Below are 17,993 nucleotides of genomic sequence, written 5' to 3' on the forward strand. Positions count from 1 at the left end.
CCAAAGCTGAATGCTGTAGACAGTTATCGTTAGGCCAGTGACAAGATAAAATATGAGAAGTTATGTTGTAGACCCTGGTCTTTTACTTACCATGTTCCTCAGTGAGATGGGTGAAACTAGAAGTGAAAAGGGAAGTCCACTTAGTCTAGCCACAGCACCCTATACCCTTCAAGCTCCAGGGCACCAACAACACAGAAGGGTGAAAAAGGAGGGTTGAAAAATAAGAGTTTTTCTAGTCCAAAATTTTGAGTGAGAGACAGTGCTGAATGCCTTTTCCTACTAGAATAACTTTACTAACTCTTTATCATTATAAAGGTAATTACTATTTAAAAATGGCAACCTCCAGGGGTGCCTGGGTGGCTCAGTCAGTTAAGTGTCCGACTCTTGATTTTGGCTCAGGTCATGATCTCATGGTCCATGAGTTCATGGCCCACAGTGGGCCCTGTGCTGACGGCGTGGAACCTGCTTGGGATTCTGTCTCCCTCTCTCTCTTCCCCTCCCCTGCTGTCTTTCTCTCTCTCTCTCTCTCTCTCTCTCAAAACAAGTAAATAAAAAATTTAAAAAAAAATTTAAATGGCAACCTTCAGCTCTGTTAGAAGTTCTCATGTACAAGCCTAGGTCTCCCTGGTTGAATTATGTCCTGTCCTAAAAATAAAAGATCAATTGAAGTCCTAACCTCTAGTACCTCAGAATGTATGCCTGTTTGGAGATGGGGTCTTTATAGAAGGAATCAAGTTAAAATGATCTCACAAACCCTGAGATCATGACCCGAGCTGAAGTCGGATGCTTAACCAACTGAGCCACCCAGGCGCCCCTGCTGTCTCCTTCTTTAGACAATTACATTTTCAGTAGGTGAGTCACAGAACGAGTGAGATAAACTGAGATCACAGACTTTTCTTTTCTTAGGGATGAAATGTTAGGACTAAAACTGACCATGTCTGAAAAACAGAGTACTCGGGGAGATGGCAGGGTATCCTCGTGGTCTGATCTCACAGAACTAGGTTTAGGTGGCCAGTGGTTGTTGAGTATGTGCAGTGACACTCAGCAAGGAGAACGCTAGGCTTCCTCAAGCCTGTATCTAAAGTCTGGCGGTCGTCATAAGAACACTTGTAATTCATTCATCTGGTTCCACACCCTGGCCCATGAGAGAGTCTACCATTTTTGAAGCTACCTGTATTCATTTTCTACTCCTATAAGAAATCAGCACACACCTAGTGGCTTAAAACAACACAAATTCATCTTGCAACTCTGTAGGTCTGAAACCCGGAATGGGTCTCCAGATTAAAATTGAGTTGTCTGCAGGCTCTGTTGCTTTCTGGAGGCTCTAGAATGAGAGTCCAGTTGCAGAATCAGTTCCTTGTGGTCGTAGGACCAAGGTTCCCTTCTTTTGCTGGCTGTCAGCTGAGGGTCACCGCCAGCACCTAGAGGCCGCTGCATTCCTTGGCTCCTGGCCCCTTCCTTCCTCTTCAGAGCCAGCAATCACAGATGGAGTCCTCACACTGAGTGCGTCTGACCTCATCTTCCTCCTCCTCACTGTTAAAGACATGTGGTTGGATGGCATAACCAATAATAATAACCTAAGAGAGCCTCCCTGGTTTTCTGTCAGCCAATAACAACCTTAATTCTATCTGCAACACTAATGCTCTTTTGCCGCATAAGATAACGTATATTCTCACCTTCCAGGGATTAGAATCTGATGGCCATCCTTGGGGGGTGGCGGGTGGTCATAAAACGAATAAAGAGTTCAGTAAATACTGCTTATTCTTCTAAAGTCAGAATCAGTTGGATTCACTTTTTTCAAGTTCTCTAACTATGTTTTCTAAACAGATGTTAATTTCCGTCACCTGCGGCATTTAACTGATTTTTCTTAAATTTAAAGCACGTTCTGATACCATTTAAAGTACCTTCCGCTTTTATGTCCAGAATAAATTGAGCGTTGCCATACCAGGTTTCCCTTTATGTAAGAAAATGCTAAGTTATTTCATTGTTTTTACCCCCTATGGAAATAGTCTGCTTTTGTTGCTCTTATTTTGCTCTTTTCTGATCACTGCATGAATACAATTACTTTAAAGATTTAAACAGTGTGGAAAGAGTAAATAATACATATAAGTATGATATAAGCATATATGTTATAAGTAATATATATTTTATATACAGAGAGGGATTTCTTAAAAACGTTTCTTTTATATTTCTCTCATATAAAGAAATTTATATTTATATTCTTTTATGTTTCTTAAAATATAAAAAAAATATACTACACCCACTATTTTTATAACTTCCTTTTTTATTTAATATATGTATGTATATATGTATATGTATTTCTATATCTATATGTATCTACTTTATACATATACTAGGGAAACTTTTTCTATGTCATGGCTACTGGAATAGATCATCATTTTTAGTAGCTGCCTCTATGGAAGCAACTAAATTATTCACTGAGTCTTATTGATGAGCATTTAGGCTACTTAGAGTTTCTTGCTAATGTGAATAATAAGCATCCTTTTGGGTAATTGACTGTGTCCTTCGAAGATTTCTGCACGGTGAGGACGAAGGACAGGCGTGTTTGTAAGGCTTTGGGATTTATTGCAATTTATTGCAAATTATCATGACAAAATTTATACCTACTCATTTATAGTAGTGGCCATGTATCAGAGAGCTTATGTGTCTCGCTTCACTTTTCCCAGACAGACAATGGAACGTGTCACACTGCAGAACCAGCTCCAACAACTTCTAGAAGCCCAGAAATCAGAGGGCAAGTCCCTCCTTTCCTCGCCCAGGTAATAGCAGGAACATTAATGGTTAGAGTTCTTAGGTGTCTTTAGTCTCTGAGCCTTCTTTTGGACTTTAAGAAGACAAAAACAGCACATATTTTATGTTTATAAAGAGGAATAAATATGAGACGTTACAGGGGGAAAACGCCCTGGACCTGATGTCAGAAGACCCGGCTTCATCTCTGGTTCTGCCATTTCTTCATTCTCTGACTACAGAAAAGTCACAGTCAGATTCCTTCATTTCTTCACCTGTGAAATGGGAATAAGGATACGTAGGTGTATAAGGTTGGTGAAGATGAGAATAATGAATGCAATTGGCACAACATTGATGTGTAAACAGTAAAACAGTAGACAGATCTCTCGTCATAGCGTTAGGTATGAGGCCCACTACACTGTGGTCATGGTTACCTCTCTGGAGCTATTTAGAGATTGATGAGCACAGACATTAAGTGATTTTTCTTATTCCAGTCCTGTCGATCTGTAAGTCGTTAGTGGCAGTGGAGGCAATCAGTGATAGGAGATCACCTCATATGTTCTTCATCATCTTTCAGTTCGCCATCCTCCCCCGCTTCCAGAAGGTCCCAGTGGAAATCTCCAGATGCGGATGATGAGTCTGTAGCCAAGAGCAAACCCGGGGTCCAAGAGGGGATTCAGGTGCTCGGAAGCCTGTCTGCATCCAGTCGGGCCAGGGCCAAAGCAAAAGATGAAGATTCTGACAAAATCCTCCGCCAGTTACTGGGGAAGGATATCTCAGAGAGTGTCTGCACCCAGGAAAAGCTGTCCTTGGAATTTCAGGATGCTCAGGCTTCTTCTAGAAACTCGAAGAAGATCCCTGCAGACAAGAGGGAGCTGAAGTTGGCTCGGCTGAGGCAGCTGATGCAGCGGTCCCTGAGTGAGTCCGACACTGATTCCAACACCTCTGAGGACCCCAAGAGCACACCCGTGAGGAAGGCCGACAGGCCCAGACCGCAGCCCATCGTGGGAAGTGTGGAGAGTGTGGACAGCGCAGAAAGCCTGCACCTGATGATCAAGAAACACACGTTGGCATCAGGACGCAGGTTTCCTTTTGGTATCAAAGCCTCCAAATCTCTAGACGGCCATAGCCCATCTCCCACCTCCGAGAGCAGCGAACCCGACTTGGAATCCCAGTGTCCCGCCTCAGGGACCACTCCCCCAAGCCAGCCCTCCGGAGACCCTACTCAGCCCAGCCCTGACAGCACCGCCACCCAGAAAGTGGCCATGAGCCCCAAGAGTGCCCTCAAGTCTCCGTCTTCCAAGCGCCGGACATCTCAGAACTTAAAACTCCGAGTTACCTTTGAGGAGCCCGTGGTCCAGATGGAGCAGGCTAGCCTCGAGCCCACTGGGGAGAAGGACAGAGATAAGGGCAGGACCCCCCAGAGGACCTCTACGGGTAGCGAATCGGGGGATCAACTGAAAAGGCCTTTTGGAACCTTCCGATCTATCATGGAGACGCTCAGTGGCAACCAGAACAATAATAACAATTACCAGGCAGCCAACCAGCTGAAGACCTCCACACTGCCGTTAACCTCACTTGGAAGGAAGACAACAGATGCCAAGAGAAGTCCCGTGAGCTCTGCTAGCAAAGGAAAGAATAAGGCGGTGAGTCCCTTTTGGAGAATATCCCATTTCTTGCCTGTGAATTCACTGTGCTGTTCCTAACACTACAGATTGCTGACCTTTGCCACCTTGAGGGAATCCCCAGAAAATTCCAAAGGGATGCATGGACAGCTAAGTCCATGCGTTCTTTAAGGAGATATGTCATATTAAAGTATATACGCTTTGCTCTTCCTTGGAAAATATGCTGAAAGAGAAAGATGAAAGAAATCACAGGAGGTTATATTCTGGTCCCCCAGTTTCCCAAAATAGTTTCATCCTTGAGTGTTAGGAGTCCTAAACTGGAAGGCATTTCTGCAAGATGAGACCACCAATCGATGTGAAATCAGGCCCTTCCTTGGCACAGATTCTGCCTCAGGAAGAGTTTGTTCCCCTCATCTGACCGGATAGTTTATCCTCAAGCCCGATTAAAGAGCGCATAAATAGAAACTCTATTTCCAAAGAATTAACTACTCCACTTTGGAATGACCTTTGAAATGAATACACCACAGGGACCTCCACGTTGGCGTTTTTTGATACTCACCCCTGAGTGTTGATCAGGCTGCCATAGCAGTCTGAAGCACTTGGCAGTACATACGGGATGGCAGAGTGTGGCGGGAACTATATCTTATAATTGCATTTACTAGAAAACCGGGGACTATAATCTGTGGTTTAAAGCTGGTGAATGGGAGATATGAATGTCTTTGTAGGCTGTAGGCAATGTGTCCTGTATGCTCTGCACATGCCATGCCATCCAAAAAATGGTACAGTAGCCAAAATGCGAAATGCTGAGGGGTAGAAGGACCTAGAATATCCATCCTGCGATCTAGAGAGTCACAGCCTGCATAATTGATAATTTGCCATATGGTAAAATTCCATTACAGTGCGGTTGAAGAACTGTCCAGATTCTTTTTGCAATACCAAAATCGAGTTTCAGTTGGTATCTAATTAATTGAACACCGATTTTAACTATACGTTGATTTCCAACGTCAGTTGCCTTTGTTGCAAAGGACTTCCTCACATGTATATTTCCGCGAGAAAAGTCACACCCCTGCACCGAAGCCCAGCCCCTTTGGGTTTCGTATGCCCAAACTCACCTTGCTCAAATAAGACTTTCCCGAGTAACTTAACGGGTTCTGTCACTCAGGAGTAAGAGAAGGATCCCACCAGCTCCCCGTGCCCCTCGAAGTATGTATGAAGCTTGCGTCCACTAATCTGCCTCCTGCATGCTTCCTGTTTATCGAGACGCGTGCATGTGCTGAGCTCGTTGCATGTTTTCAGATGATGTCTGATTGCACCTCTCTAGGAGATGTACGGCAGCTGCGTCACCCTTTCCTCTAACTCGCTGACAGAAGAGCCTCTGCGTAACCGTGCACGGTACGTGGTGCTAGCGGGTGCCTTGCACAGCAGGGCCACGCCTTTGCTTTCAGTTGCATGACCTTGTAAATTACGGTACCAGAGCACCCTTAGCAGGAGCCGAAAGGAAGAAGAAAATGCCACCTTTCCCCCCACAAATAGAAGCAGCCAGTCTTATTAAGATGGGCCTTAGGAAGGGAACCAGTGCCCCATTGGAGGGGCTTTGATCCAGCCGCAGAGAGCGGAAGAATCTACTCAGTTTACAGACACGCTGCGTCTCCCAGTTGACTTTGGCTTTCAGGCTTTGTTTTAATGGAGTCAAGTACCAAGAAAGTCTAGAAATTAAACTTCCTGTCATGGGTGGAATGAGCCCATCTCTGATCAGAATCAGCACTGCGAAGCAGAGGTGAGGTTTGGTTTCATCGCTGATCCTCAGGCTGAAAGCGTCATCACCGTGCTGGGGAGAAACAGGGCCCTGCCATTCTGAGATTGCGCTAGCTTAACACTCGGAACCGCCGCACCCATCAGTGAGCCAGTCTGTGAGCCCACCAGTGACACAGGGGTCTTTCTCAAACAAAATGTTTACGGTCCAAAGTGCATGGGCTGTGCACCTAAAAGGATCATGTCCGAAGGTCCCCGGCGGCACAGGCACTTCCTGGGCCAAGTCCTGCTGCATCAGGACTTTATTTCCTCCCGAGGGAGTGCGCACCACTTCCTGACAAAGCAGGAAATGGAAAAGGAGAGTGGTCCAGGGTGAGTCCATGTAACCAGTGCCCTGTGACTGGCTTCTCTCGGCAGTAACCCCCAAATTCATCAGAAGGGAGACTATCGCTTGTAAATCAGTCAAACTTAATTTAATTTAATGACTTAAATTAAAGGAACACAATGGCACCTCCTCCAGCACCCTTCCCAAACCCTCCACAATGTTTTGGCGAATGTATGCCTGTTTGTACGTATAATGGTAAACACACACGAATGGGGTGTGTTTGTTGTTGTGAGGGTAAATTTCAGGTCAGAATACCAAGGTGCAAGAAATGTCGTTCTCCTTCCCCCCCCCCCCTTTAAATCAAATGTAATCAGGCTGGAAGAAAGGTAAATCCCCATCATTTCAGGGAGTGCCCCTAGGGGCCTCACTAAGTCAGTGTATTGAAGGAAGCACCTTGGAGCTTGGGTATTAACTGGTCACCACCATTCAGTTTGGGTCAGTCTCACATGTTGCCTGAGTCTGGGCTGCTTCTGTCCACAATGGAGCAGGGAATCGTGGCCAGTGCTGAGAACCCATTGCTTACTGGCTTTTTTCTTTTCCTCTCAACCCATCTTCCCCACTCCTATACCCTTCTCAGTCCCATATGAGGTCCAGTGTGTCTTCTGGTGCCTGGAAAATTCTGCTTTTGTCATTAAACAGAAGTCACCAACAATACCCTCAGGAAAGGCAGCACAAAGACTTGGCAAACTCTTGGGAGAGAGAAGGAGAACATCTCTCCTCTCTTACAGGTTCCTCCAGTACCCGGAAACAAGACAGTTGGTATCACAGTAGAACCATCCTGCCAGAAATATTTCATCCTGTCTTTTCACGAGCAAAGGAGCAAAGCTGAGCTGTCTTCTGTACTATAATTATAAAAATGCCTGGGTGCTCAGTTGGTTATGTGTCTGACTCTTGATTTTGGCTCCAGTCATGATCTCACAATCTGTGGGTTCAAGCCCCACATCGGGCTCTCTGTTAGCACAGAGCCTGCCTCAGATCTTCTCTCTCCCTCTCTCTCTACCCCTCCCCCGCTTGCATATGCAAAATAAATAAAAACATTGAAAGAAAAAAATCAGAGCACAAAAGAGGTTTTAGGGCTACTCAGCTGACACTAGTGTACCACTTTTGTACTCCATTTAAGAAACAGTCCTTCCAGGGGCGCCTGGGTGGCTCAGTCGGTTAAGCGTCCGACTTCGGCTCAGGTCATGATCTCACGGTCCGTGAGTTCGAGCCCCGCGTCGGGCTCTGTGCTGCCAGCTCAGAGCCTGGAGCCTGTTTCAGATTCTGTGTCTCCCTCTTTCTGACCCTCCCCCATTCATGCTCTGTCTCTCTCTGTCTCAAAAATAAATAAACATTAAAAAAAAATTAAAAAAAAAAAAAGAAACAGTCCTTCGGAAGGTTCAGTCTTGAACCTCAAATTCACTGGCTTTACATATTAACAGAGTTTGAGTGCAGTGATCAGCAGAAACCCCAAAATAAAAATATTCAGTGTATTTTATTAAGTGAGCATCCCTTACTGACCCCTTCCCCTCCCTACCTTATAAATTAAACTCTCCTCGATCATGGTTGCAATTTAGCATGTGTTCCGTAGAAAGTGAAAACTCACCAGTTTGCTCAGGCTGGAGAGGAAAGGTTTCTGTGACTCACTCATGCTTACAGAGGCAGAGAGAACAAGGCCGGAGTTCACTCCTTAGATAAAGTAAGGATGGATAGCTGTAGTTGAAATGAAGCTTCCTCAGAGAAATGAAATAGCATGAGATTGTGAGCATGAAAAACACCTAAGCGACTCTAACGCTTGCTCCGTTTTGCCTTGGGGACCATAGAAAGAACATCCCACAGAAGGACGCAATATGGAAAGAAACCCAAGTGTTCATCCATCAGGGACGCCTTCAAATCTTGGCCCAAGAGTTTGCTTGAAGGCTAAATGACTCCTCTCGGGTAGCAGGGATTCCCCAGGATTATATAACTTTGGAAACCACTGGGGGTCATTGGGTTGGAGTTGGTTCCAAACATTATGCCCCTGAACGGCCCTATTGCTGTGTCCCCGGAGAAAGAGTGGGGGCAGTGAGACCTAGTTCCAGGCAGATGCTGGAACCACATTTTAGTTCCTAAGAAACATCTGTTTTTCCTGGTAAGAGAAAAATACGGGCAATAAATGCATTTTAAAGAATATCACCTCTGTATGGTAGTTCTGTTTACTATTTATTTTTCTAAATTGGTCACAGCTTGATAGCAAAAAATCTAAATTTCTTTTCAATGTCCTTTAAAAGTAGATTCAACTCCATTACTTTGGACAGCTTTCCCAGTGTGTTTTCAACTGCAGGGGATGACTTTGTTTATAACAAGCAGATTTATCTTTACTTTTCCTTATAAAGGACAAGTTGGTTTTGAGTTATTACAACTCCAAGGGAATGTTTGCAATTATTTGTCTTAAAATGCCAATAAGACATTCATTTCCCAGACTTTAAGTCCATGTGAGACCTGTAACACAGGAAGTGAGATTTGATTCCAGCTACCAATAGGCAGAGAGCATTATCCCCTGGCCGCCATCAGTCACACCCCCTCTGACCACAGTGACATTGTGGCCTGGAACCCTAGTCGTAGCACCAGCACGAGAGCAGACTTGTTAAAAAAACATTAAGTAATGAACACCATTAGTGTTCATTTTACTGCCAAGGAATTAGCCACACCGGGAATTACACATCCAGAACCAAGAGCTAGTATCAGATATTTTGCATCGATGTCAGGGTTGTTCGATAGCCACTTCAGCGGGAGAGGTGTATTTGGCCTGAGATGATGTGAGGCGTGGCAGTGGTCATCTGCCGTGCCCAGAAGGAGGTCAGAGTTCAGGGAACTCACCCCCGCCAGCGCGTGTGCACGCACGCACACACACATGTATGTCCTTAGTGTCAGGGTATCATGCTAAACAGAAAAATGAACAAAGATGTGGAAGCCATTGGAAAAGGAGAGGTGAGGCCCTGGCATAAAGCTGTCCCAAGTACAGCGTACCCTCAGCCCCACTGACAAGCCCTTCCAGAGCCATGACAGACAGATGCACAAAAAAGGAATCCCTGATCCTGCTGAGTAAATACACCCTTGCCGTAGTCTCTCTGAATAGAGTAAATTAACCACATTCTAATCTTGTCTTGAATTTTTTAGCGTAAAGTATTTACTTTTAACCCATATGCTTTTTTAAGGATTCTTGAAGGGATGTTTGTGTAATTACTCAGTCATTGTTGCATTACCACGCTCTCTGATACATGTTGACTGCAGAGTTCTAAAATGACTTCCCCAGGGCAGAGTCTTAATCAATGTAACAGTTCAGAAAAGTTGGTTCAAGCGCTAATACTAAAAGGGGATTTAGTAGTTAGAGACATTAGCGATATTATTGCTCAAAAACTGTACTTTCCACTTCTAAGCCCTGATCTGAAGTGTGTATTCATTTCTTTTTTTTTTTTTTAAGTTTATTTGGAGAGAGAGAGAAAGAGACAGAGAGAGAAAGCATGCAGGACAGAGAGAGAGAGAGAGAGAGAGAATCCCAAGCAGGCTCCACACTGCCAGCACAGAGCCTGATGCGGGGCTTGAACCCACCCACCATGGGATCAGACACCCCACCGACTGAGCCACCCAGGCACTCAAGTGTGTGTTCATTCCTAATATACTAACTCTGGGACCTAGAGCCAGTCCATCAGTAGGAATTGATAGCAGGCCCCTGAGGTGCTTTCCTCAGCCCCAGAAACCCCTAGAACCCACCTGGTCAGCTTCCCCTTCACTCCTTTTCGTGTATCCCCAGGTTCTGTGTTCCCTGCACAACTCACCCTGCACCCACCCTCACCTTTGCTTCCGTAGAGTTCATACTAGTTTCAGAGGGAAAACCTTTATTTCATACTGAAGCTTTGTCCCTGTGACTTGGAGGAGAGAGAAGACCCCAATCTTGAACATTTCTCTAAGGGAAGGTTCTCCTTCGTATAGGCCACAGTACTGCACTGTCATTGGCTATTGCATAGTACAGTTGGGTGTGTATAGAAAAATACCCATGTGTGGGGAATAGTTAAAATGATCTGACCTTCCCAGTGTCTCAGCACAACTTAGCAAACTTTTTATAAAAGCTGCAAGAGTTCCCAAGGATGACCAGAGCATGATTCATAAATGGAGGTGTTTTTTTTTTAATTTTTTAAATATTTTTAAGCTAATTTTTTTTTTTTTGAGAGAGAGAGAGAGAGCACATTGAGGATGGGGAGAGAGAGAGGAGAGAGAGAATCCCAAGCAGGTTCCACACTGTCAGCGCAGAGCCCAGCAGGGGGCTCGATCCCACGAGGGTGAGATCATGACCCGAGTCGAAACCAAGAGTCAGACGCTTAACCGACTGAGCCACCCGGGCGCCCCAAAGTTTCTTTTCATATGCCCCATATACCCACTGGGAAAGGAAAAGTCACATTCCACCACAGGAAGACAGTGAAACCTAGTTTAGTCTCAAAGCCCTGATGACACCTAGAAAAAGCTATTGCAACTAAGATCCCATGTTCAATCCCCCTGCCCTTGGAAGGCAGGAAATGAGCGTGTGGAACAGCCGTGAACTATAAGTAGGAGGGGTACAGAGGGAACACCTGCCTTCAAACCCAAAATCACCCCACCTGAAATACATTTTTTCAGCATGTGAATTCTTGGATAAATGTAATCACAAAATTTAAGAACGAGCAACTCCCTTCTCCCACATCCACCCTCGTTTCCTCACCTCCCTCCAGGGTCCAGGTTTGAATTGTGTAATGTTCTGTTAGTGTCATATTTGCACCACCTCGGCCACCACGGGGTGTCTCCAGACATTAAAAGAGAAATGCCTGGGGGAGCCTCAGTGGCTCAGTCGATTAAGCTTCCAAGTCGTAATCTCAGCTCAGGTCAAGATCTCATCGGCCACCACGGGGTGTCTCCAGACATTAAAAGAGAAATGCCTGGGGGAGCCTCAGTGGCTCAGTCGATTAAGCTTCCAAGTCGTAATCTCAGCTCAGGTCAAGATCTCATGTTCCTGAGATCGAGCCCTGCATAGCGCTCTACACTGGCAGCACGGAGCCTGCTTGGGATTCTCAGGATTCTCTCCCTCACTCTCTCTCTGCCCTTCCCCTATTATCTCTCTCTCTCTCTCTCTCAAAAATAAATGTATAAACAACAACAAAAAAAGAGCAGTGCCTGTTTATCAACTCTTAGTAAGGCTGGAGTTTCAGAGAAGCAGCAATCTGTTTGAGGCTTAAAAGTACCAGACTTTACCAGACAACTTCCAGTACCTTCACCAAGCTTCCCTGCTCCAACCACAGTCCTTTGGGATTTTCCTTCCCACACCGAGAACAGTGCAGATACATTACCGAATGCCACGGCCTTGGTTTGCCAGTGCACTCACTGCAACATCTTTAGCAAACAGCCACGCATTTTGCTGTGCCAGCACGAGGCAATGCTGCCTTCATAAAAGAGATCAGATTCCAGAGACAATTAACAGAGGACACGGTTAAAACACCAGTAAACTCCGTAAAACGTATACGGTGCTTGACAGCCTCCCCATATTGCCATCTTTACCCCCAGTGTCTTGCTCAGTGCCTCACACACGCTAGCAACCTCCTAAACATTTGGCGAGAGGGAGAGTGGAGAAAGCTAAAGAGGGAAAAAGAGAAATAATAAGGACTGAGCCCATCACCCCACAGAAAGAATGGTGTCCTCTGTAAAAACCTAGGCCCTTTGATTACAACCCACCTACCTACAGTGAGTTTTAGTGTGGGTGTTTTAAGGGCAGGTTTTCATTCTGTGAACCAGAATCCCATCTTTTAGTGGGTGGGATTTCTAGATTTGCTCTCGGTAAAGTTCTGAAGGAGATCACAAAAAGTTACAAAGTCTCCCTGTTTTGGTGATCAGTGAAAATGTAATGCATGCCCGTGGGCCATTTTTGACTAATCCTCTAAGTAAATTGCTGTCTGGTCACCATGGGCTATGGAAATATGGAATCCAGGCCTGGATGAATCAGCAAGTTAGATTACTTGAAAAACTGTTACTTAAATTTAAGCCTTTCTTCTTTCCAATTTTGGTCACTGAGAATGCGATTTCATATCCAAAAATGAAATCAAGGAACAGCAAATTATCTGAATAATTCATGCCAGAATTACCCAAACACTTTTGTTCTTTTGAATACTGGTAATTCAGGACTAGGTAATTGAAGGATGCAGAGAGGCTTGAATTATCCTGATATTATTCAAATAAATGCCTCAAATTAACATTTTACTTGGTCTAGAGTCAGCCCTGTTCATGCTGGGTTTTGTCCCATGGAAAGTGTTCTTTTTTAGTATTTTATGGCCACCGCACCCCTCATATTAAAGCAGAAACACTTTGTTAATGTCTAAATGATGATATTATCTTTAGACTATAACCTAAGCCTTCTTTTTCACTTTTATTTATTTTTCATTTAATTTTTTGTTGAACTGCTCTAGGTACATACAATAGTCATACTAGCATTATAACAAAAACTAGCTGTCCTCTGCCCAACCTACTGTGTCCTGTTTCCACTTTCCTGAATCAGTCATTTGGCTTTCCTTCAGATGTATTCTCTCGTATCCTGTACGGCTAAATCACATGCTCCTACAGGTTTTCAATTTTAGATATTCTCTCTGTTACATATTGGCATTCTAGTATAGAAGGTAAAAATGACAGCTAACAGTTACAAAGCATTATACCACTGTTGTAACCTTCACAACAACACAATATGGTAGATACTAGTATTATCAGATTTTGCAGATTGGAAACCAAGGCACAGAGAGATTATGTATCTTGTCCAAGTTTATACAGTAAGGATAATAAATTGTGGAGCCAGGATTCCAAAACTCAGTATTCTCCATGATGAACCAAACTTGTCTGTCTCTATTTCAGCACCCAACACTGCCCCCCACCCAACACACACACACACACCCCTACCTACATCCTCTTGCCACCATTAATGTAGTTGGGATTAAATATATCTTTGAGATTAAATCAGTATTTGGTGTTTAATATTACTGTGGCTATCTAAATACGATTCACAGTGAATGCATGCAGTATGCTATATCGTATTCCCTTTCTAATTATAACATTACATTTTCTGAGGAGAAAATAATTTGGACTTCTTAGTTTCCAATTCATTTCTTAACATTTTTCTGGAGACAGAAATCTTCTTTCAGTGCATTCAGACAAATCAGGCATCTCTCAGTTTGTCTGTTCATAGAGACAACCTCTTTCCTCCTGCCCTACTCTGGACTGCTGCTATCTGGCAGTGCTATACAGCTGCCTTCCTGGAGTTTCCCATATACATCATTCTGGGAATTTCTTTTGCTTCTCTCCTGTCTAGAGCCCAATTTCCTGAATCTGTCCTTTCTCATTTTTGGTGTATGCTCTTGTTTTGGTAAACAGATCTCCTTCTTTCTGGGGAGGTGGATGCTAAATTTGTTGAGACTCTGCCTGTCTGATAATATCTTCAATTTGCTCTCATACTGGATTAGGTGTGTTTGGCTGGGTATAGAATTCTAGATAGGAAATTATTTTCCCCACAGAATCTTGAACACATTGTTTCCTTTTCTTCTTTTTTCTAATGTGTCTGTTGAGAAGCTCCATTTCTAATTGCTAATCCCTTGGAAATTATTAAGATTTTCTCTTTATTTCCCAGTGGTATGATTTCCTGTTACTTTGTCATGATTCTATTTTCATTCCTGACCTGTGGCACTTGGAAGGCTTTTTCAGTCTTGAAACCTATATGCTTCAATTCTGGAAAATGTTTTTATATGCTGTCTTTGAATGTTTTCTACATTGTAATTTCTCTGTTCACTCTTTCTAGAAATCTTATTATTGTAATGCTGGACACACTGAGTCAACCCTCAGGTCTTTATCTTTATCCATACTTTATCCATCCTTTTTATCTTTACCCATACTTTTGCTTTTTCTAGTTCTTTCTAAGGTATTTATTGACCTGTACCTTCCAATCTTTCTAATTTTTTTTTTATTTTTGCTGTAATAGTGTTAATTTCTAATAGTACCTTATTGGTTTTCTCTTTGTTTCCTTTTTATAGCATTATACATGCAAGACTTACTTAAACTGTACAATCAAATATAAATGTATATTTTTGTCTTTTCTTCCTTTTTGCAAAAAAGGTGGCAAGCGATAAACACAGTTTTGTCTCTTGCTTTTTCTCACCTGACACATTAAAGTTCTTTATGTATTCATGTATAAAGAGTTTCTTTATTCTTTTATATAGCCACATATTATTTCATTGTATGAATGTACTATTTTTAACCCTTCATTTTATTGACATTCTGGTCATCTCCTCTTGGCTTATAGCAGCTCTTTATATTTTACGTATTAGAAAGACTAACCCATTGTAATATGAATTGCAAACATTTTCTCGGTTTTTCTTTTCTTGTTAAAAATGTTTAAAGTTCTCATTGTCTCCCTATGTTATCTCTGTTAACTTTGACTTCCATTTCTCTGTTTATTTTGGTCCCTGTCTTCCATAGTAGCACTTTACTCAAATGTCTGATGATTCCTAACTCATTTATATTAAAGAACAAAACAGTAAAGCTGAATAGAAGCTCTGATTTTATGGGCGAGGCTCTCTGACTGGTAGATGTTGCTTCATATACACACTGGCAAGGACTAGGCTCTTTTTTTGTGAAAATCCTGAAGTGTCAGTATTTGTAGGTCTTTTCTCTTGGCCAGTTGATTTATCAAGCTAAGGCAACTACAGTCTCCTGGTAGAGTCAGTAACCTGAGTGCCAAGAATCCATGAGTCAGACCAATAGGAGATGGGTTGAGAATTCTATTCTCACTTTCTCACTTAGGGAGATGTTCATTTAATCTCATGGTTTCCACCCCCTTCAGCTGAATTCAGAGTCTCTCTGGTTCATGCCTTGCAAATTGTAACCTCCAGTCTTCCTTCACATTGGGAAAGGGGCAGTCACCTGGCCGCATTGGATTGGAGAGGTAATCTGGGATATGAACTATTACTTCCACAGATTTTTCAAATCAACCTCCCACTCTCAGCACCCACTCAGTACCCACTGCCGCCAATCAATTTGTTGGGTTCCCTGACTGAAAGTTTAGATTTCTGCATCTTCTCCTCTACTAAATCAATTCCACAGGTCCATCAACCTTCCTGTTTCTGAAAGTGTTGGTATTTTGTCTGTTATCATCTCCTCGCTTACTTCCCTCATTCGTTGAGATTTATACCTTTTTTTATTTCTTTACTTTCCTTTTAGCATTGTTTTGTAAGAAAGGGGTGGCAAATGAGTGTATTTAATCCACCGTGTTTAATTGGAAGTCCCTCGGACATCCTTTAATCAGCCAGGGTTTTTTTTTTTTTCCATTTCTTCCCTTTCTTGTCTTTGGAAATGCTCCAAAGTTCTGTTTAGGGGCACCTGGCTGGCTAAGTCGGTAGAGCAGGTGACCCTTGATCTCAGGGTTTTAAGTTCAAGCCCCCTGTTGGGTATAGAGTTTACTTAAAAACAAAATCTTTCTTTAAAAAAAGTTATATTCAGACAAATAAATAAAGAATTAGAACTTTCAGATGGTGATGAGGATCAAATATTTCCTAGAACCCTGAGAGTAGACTACATGGTCTTTGTAAGCGAGCACATTTCTGAGGCCGTAAAACTCCACCTCGGGTTCTCATCCACATATGTCCTCATGTTAGGAAGTAGCATTCCCAGAAACACTGTTTTTGTCTGATGTACCAACAAGAGGGAATTTATTAATATGTAGGCTACCCACCTTCAGGAGAGAACTCTTCTCTGGAAGATTCTTATACCTAGAGTGTGAGTAATATCTCATGAAAATGAATGCATCTACCTAGAGAGAAATTCACTTAGGAAACAGAACTGTTCCAGGGCTTGACTTGTCCTTCTTCCCATAGGCTCACTAAGTATCAATTATTGATGGGAAAACAGCATTGCTGCTCCCTAGTTTCTTCTTTTTCCCCGAGACTTACCTACTTAGGGTCTTCCAACATGCTGCTACTCAGTAGTCACATCCCCTTAGCATCTTCTTTGTATGATTAAGGTTCAAGCTTTTTGGAGATTCAAGATATCACCAGGGAATCCATGTCAATCAGCTAGAAACAGCTCTTGTTTCCACTCGACCAGTATTACTATGCTTATTATCTTATTTGACTCTGATAAAAATTCACTGGACTAGAATTGTGCCTGGATTCCAGTCAGCATGCTTGAGAAATTACTTCCAGAACTGAATTAAAAGTGTTCAATAAATATGCGTTATTACATGACTATAGCTTTTATTGTTTAAAGAGTGGTTTATATGAAAAGAAAATAATTTGCCTACTGGAATGAAGTGTTCTTCAGTGTGGTTTGTATGAGGATAATTTCCATTTTTGGTGAGCTGTTTAGTGGTGTTGTCTTGTAACTTGACCACAATTTTATCTAATTCTGGCCTTTATGGTTTCTCTTCTGCTTAGGCATAATGACATCAACAGAAAAATGAAGAAATCCTACAGCATAAAGCACATTGCTGAGCCAGAGTCAAACGAACTCTTCTTGTAAATCACTTTTTTATTATCTCTCATTGCTGCCCTTGGGACACCGTTTGGAAGTTTCTGGACTATCCACTATGGAAATAGAACCATGAGAACAATGCCTCACCAGCAGAAGAACAATATCAGGATGCCTTAAATTTATAGTAGTAGACTCTATAATACACATTTTGGGGTGATATTTGTATATCTAACTTGTTTCTAAAGAGATGCTGTTTAAAAGCATGATCGGGCAAATGTTATGTTGTTTTGAGCGTGGATTGGTTCAACCTGCCCACGCAACGTCCACCAAGCCACCGGTACCATCTTTTATTTCATCCATTGCATGGGTGTTTGCTAATGTTGATTGAACATTCTTTTTCCAGTAAAATGGGCAGTTTGGCTCAGCTCCTCAGTGAGACCAGGTCAGTGGTACTGTTTTCTGTCAAGAGCGTTTTTTCTGTCATTTCTACTTTTTGTATAAAGGAAATAAAACAATGTTAACAGCACCTATAAGCTCGAGGCACCTACTTTCTAATCAGCCTATGATGTTCTGGTCTCTTAGGGACCTTGAGAGTATTTTGATTGCTGATATTTTATTTCAGGAACAAACTGCCGGGTTTAGCTATTTTCCCATAGGGGTGAAATAAAACATTCTAGTTTTCATTAAGTACTAAAGGATCAGACAAGTATATAAAGTAAGTCAATTCCTTCTGTCTTCTCAAATCCCAGCGTTGACATGAGAAAATACTAATGACAGCTAAGGATTCAGCCCCTGCTTGGGTCACTTTTTCTGTCTATAACACATTATGAGACCTGTCTAATCCCTTTAGGAGACAGTGTGGAGCCTGAGTTTATAACAACCCTATTGTTGATACAGCTCTTTGAATGCATGTAAGCAGTAAGTTCCAGATGGTTTCGTCCTATCATGTAAGAATATATTTCTGTTGAAACTTCAAGAGTTTTATTTTCAAAGTGTTG

At 42.7% G+C, this 17,993-nt stretch overlaps 1 protein-coding gene and 1 long non-coding RNA gene across 9 annotated transcripts in view; one reads left to right on the forward strand and one right to left on the reverse strand.

Annotated features, from left to right (window-relative positions):
* Positions 1 to 17,521, forward strand: part of LOC123602363 (synuclein alpha interacting protein) — a 159,837-nt gene extending 142,316 nt beyond the window's left edge. For 6 of the 8 annotated variants that reach the window (XM_045486881.1, XM_045486889.1, XM_045486876.1 and 3 more), the window contains 4 exons: positions 2,688 to 2,780; positions 3,326 to 4,394; positions 5,695 to 5,765; positions 16,959 to 17,521. In XM_045486881.1, coding sequence (XP_045342837.1) covers positions 2,688 to 2,780; positions 3,326 to 4,394; positions 5,695 to 5,765; positions 16,959 to 17,043 — 1,318 coding nt within the window. In that variant the 3' untranslated portion in view covers positions 17,044 to 17,521. Of the gene's footprint in view, positions 1 to 2,687; positions 2,781 to 3,325; positions 4,395 to 5,535; positions 5,605 to 5,694; positions 5,766 to 16,958 lie in introns of those variants that run through there. The other 2 variants (XM_045486900.1, XM_045486902.1) reach the window with 2 other exon arrangements.
* On the reverse strand, positions 2,566 to 3,331 carry LOC123602425. The gene is made up of 2 exons (XR_006714490.1): positions 3,183 to 3,331; positions 2,566 to 3,023 (listed from the first exon to the last, which is right to left on the reverse strand). It is a non-coding gene; the product is annotated as an uncharacterized LOC123602425 (long non-coding RNA).
* Positions 17,522 to 17,993: the final 472 nt, after the last annotated feature.

The sequence above is a fragment of the Leopardus geoffroyi genome, chromosome A1 (assembly GCF_018350155.1).
Source record: "Leopardus geoffroyi isolate Oge1 chromosome A1, O.geoffroyi_Oge1_pat1.0, whole genome shotgun sequence".
Lineage (NCBI taxonomy): Eukaryota > Metazoa > Chordata > Mammalia > Carnivora > Felidae > Leopardus > Leopardus geoffroyi.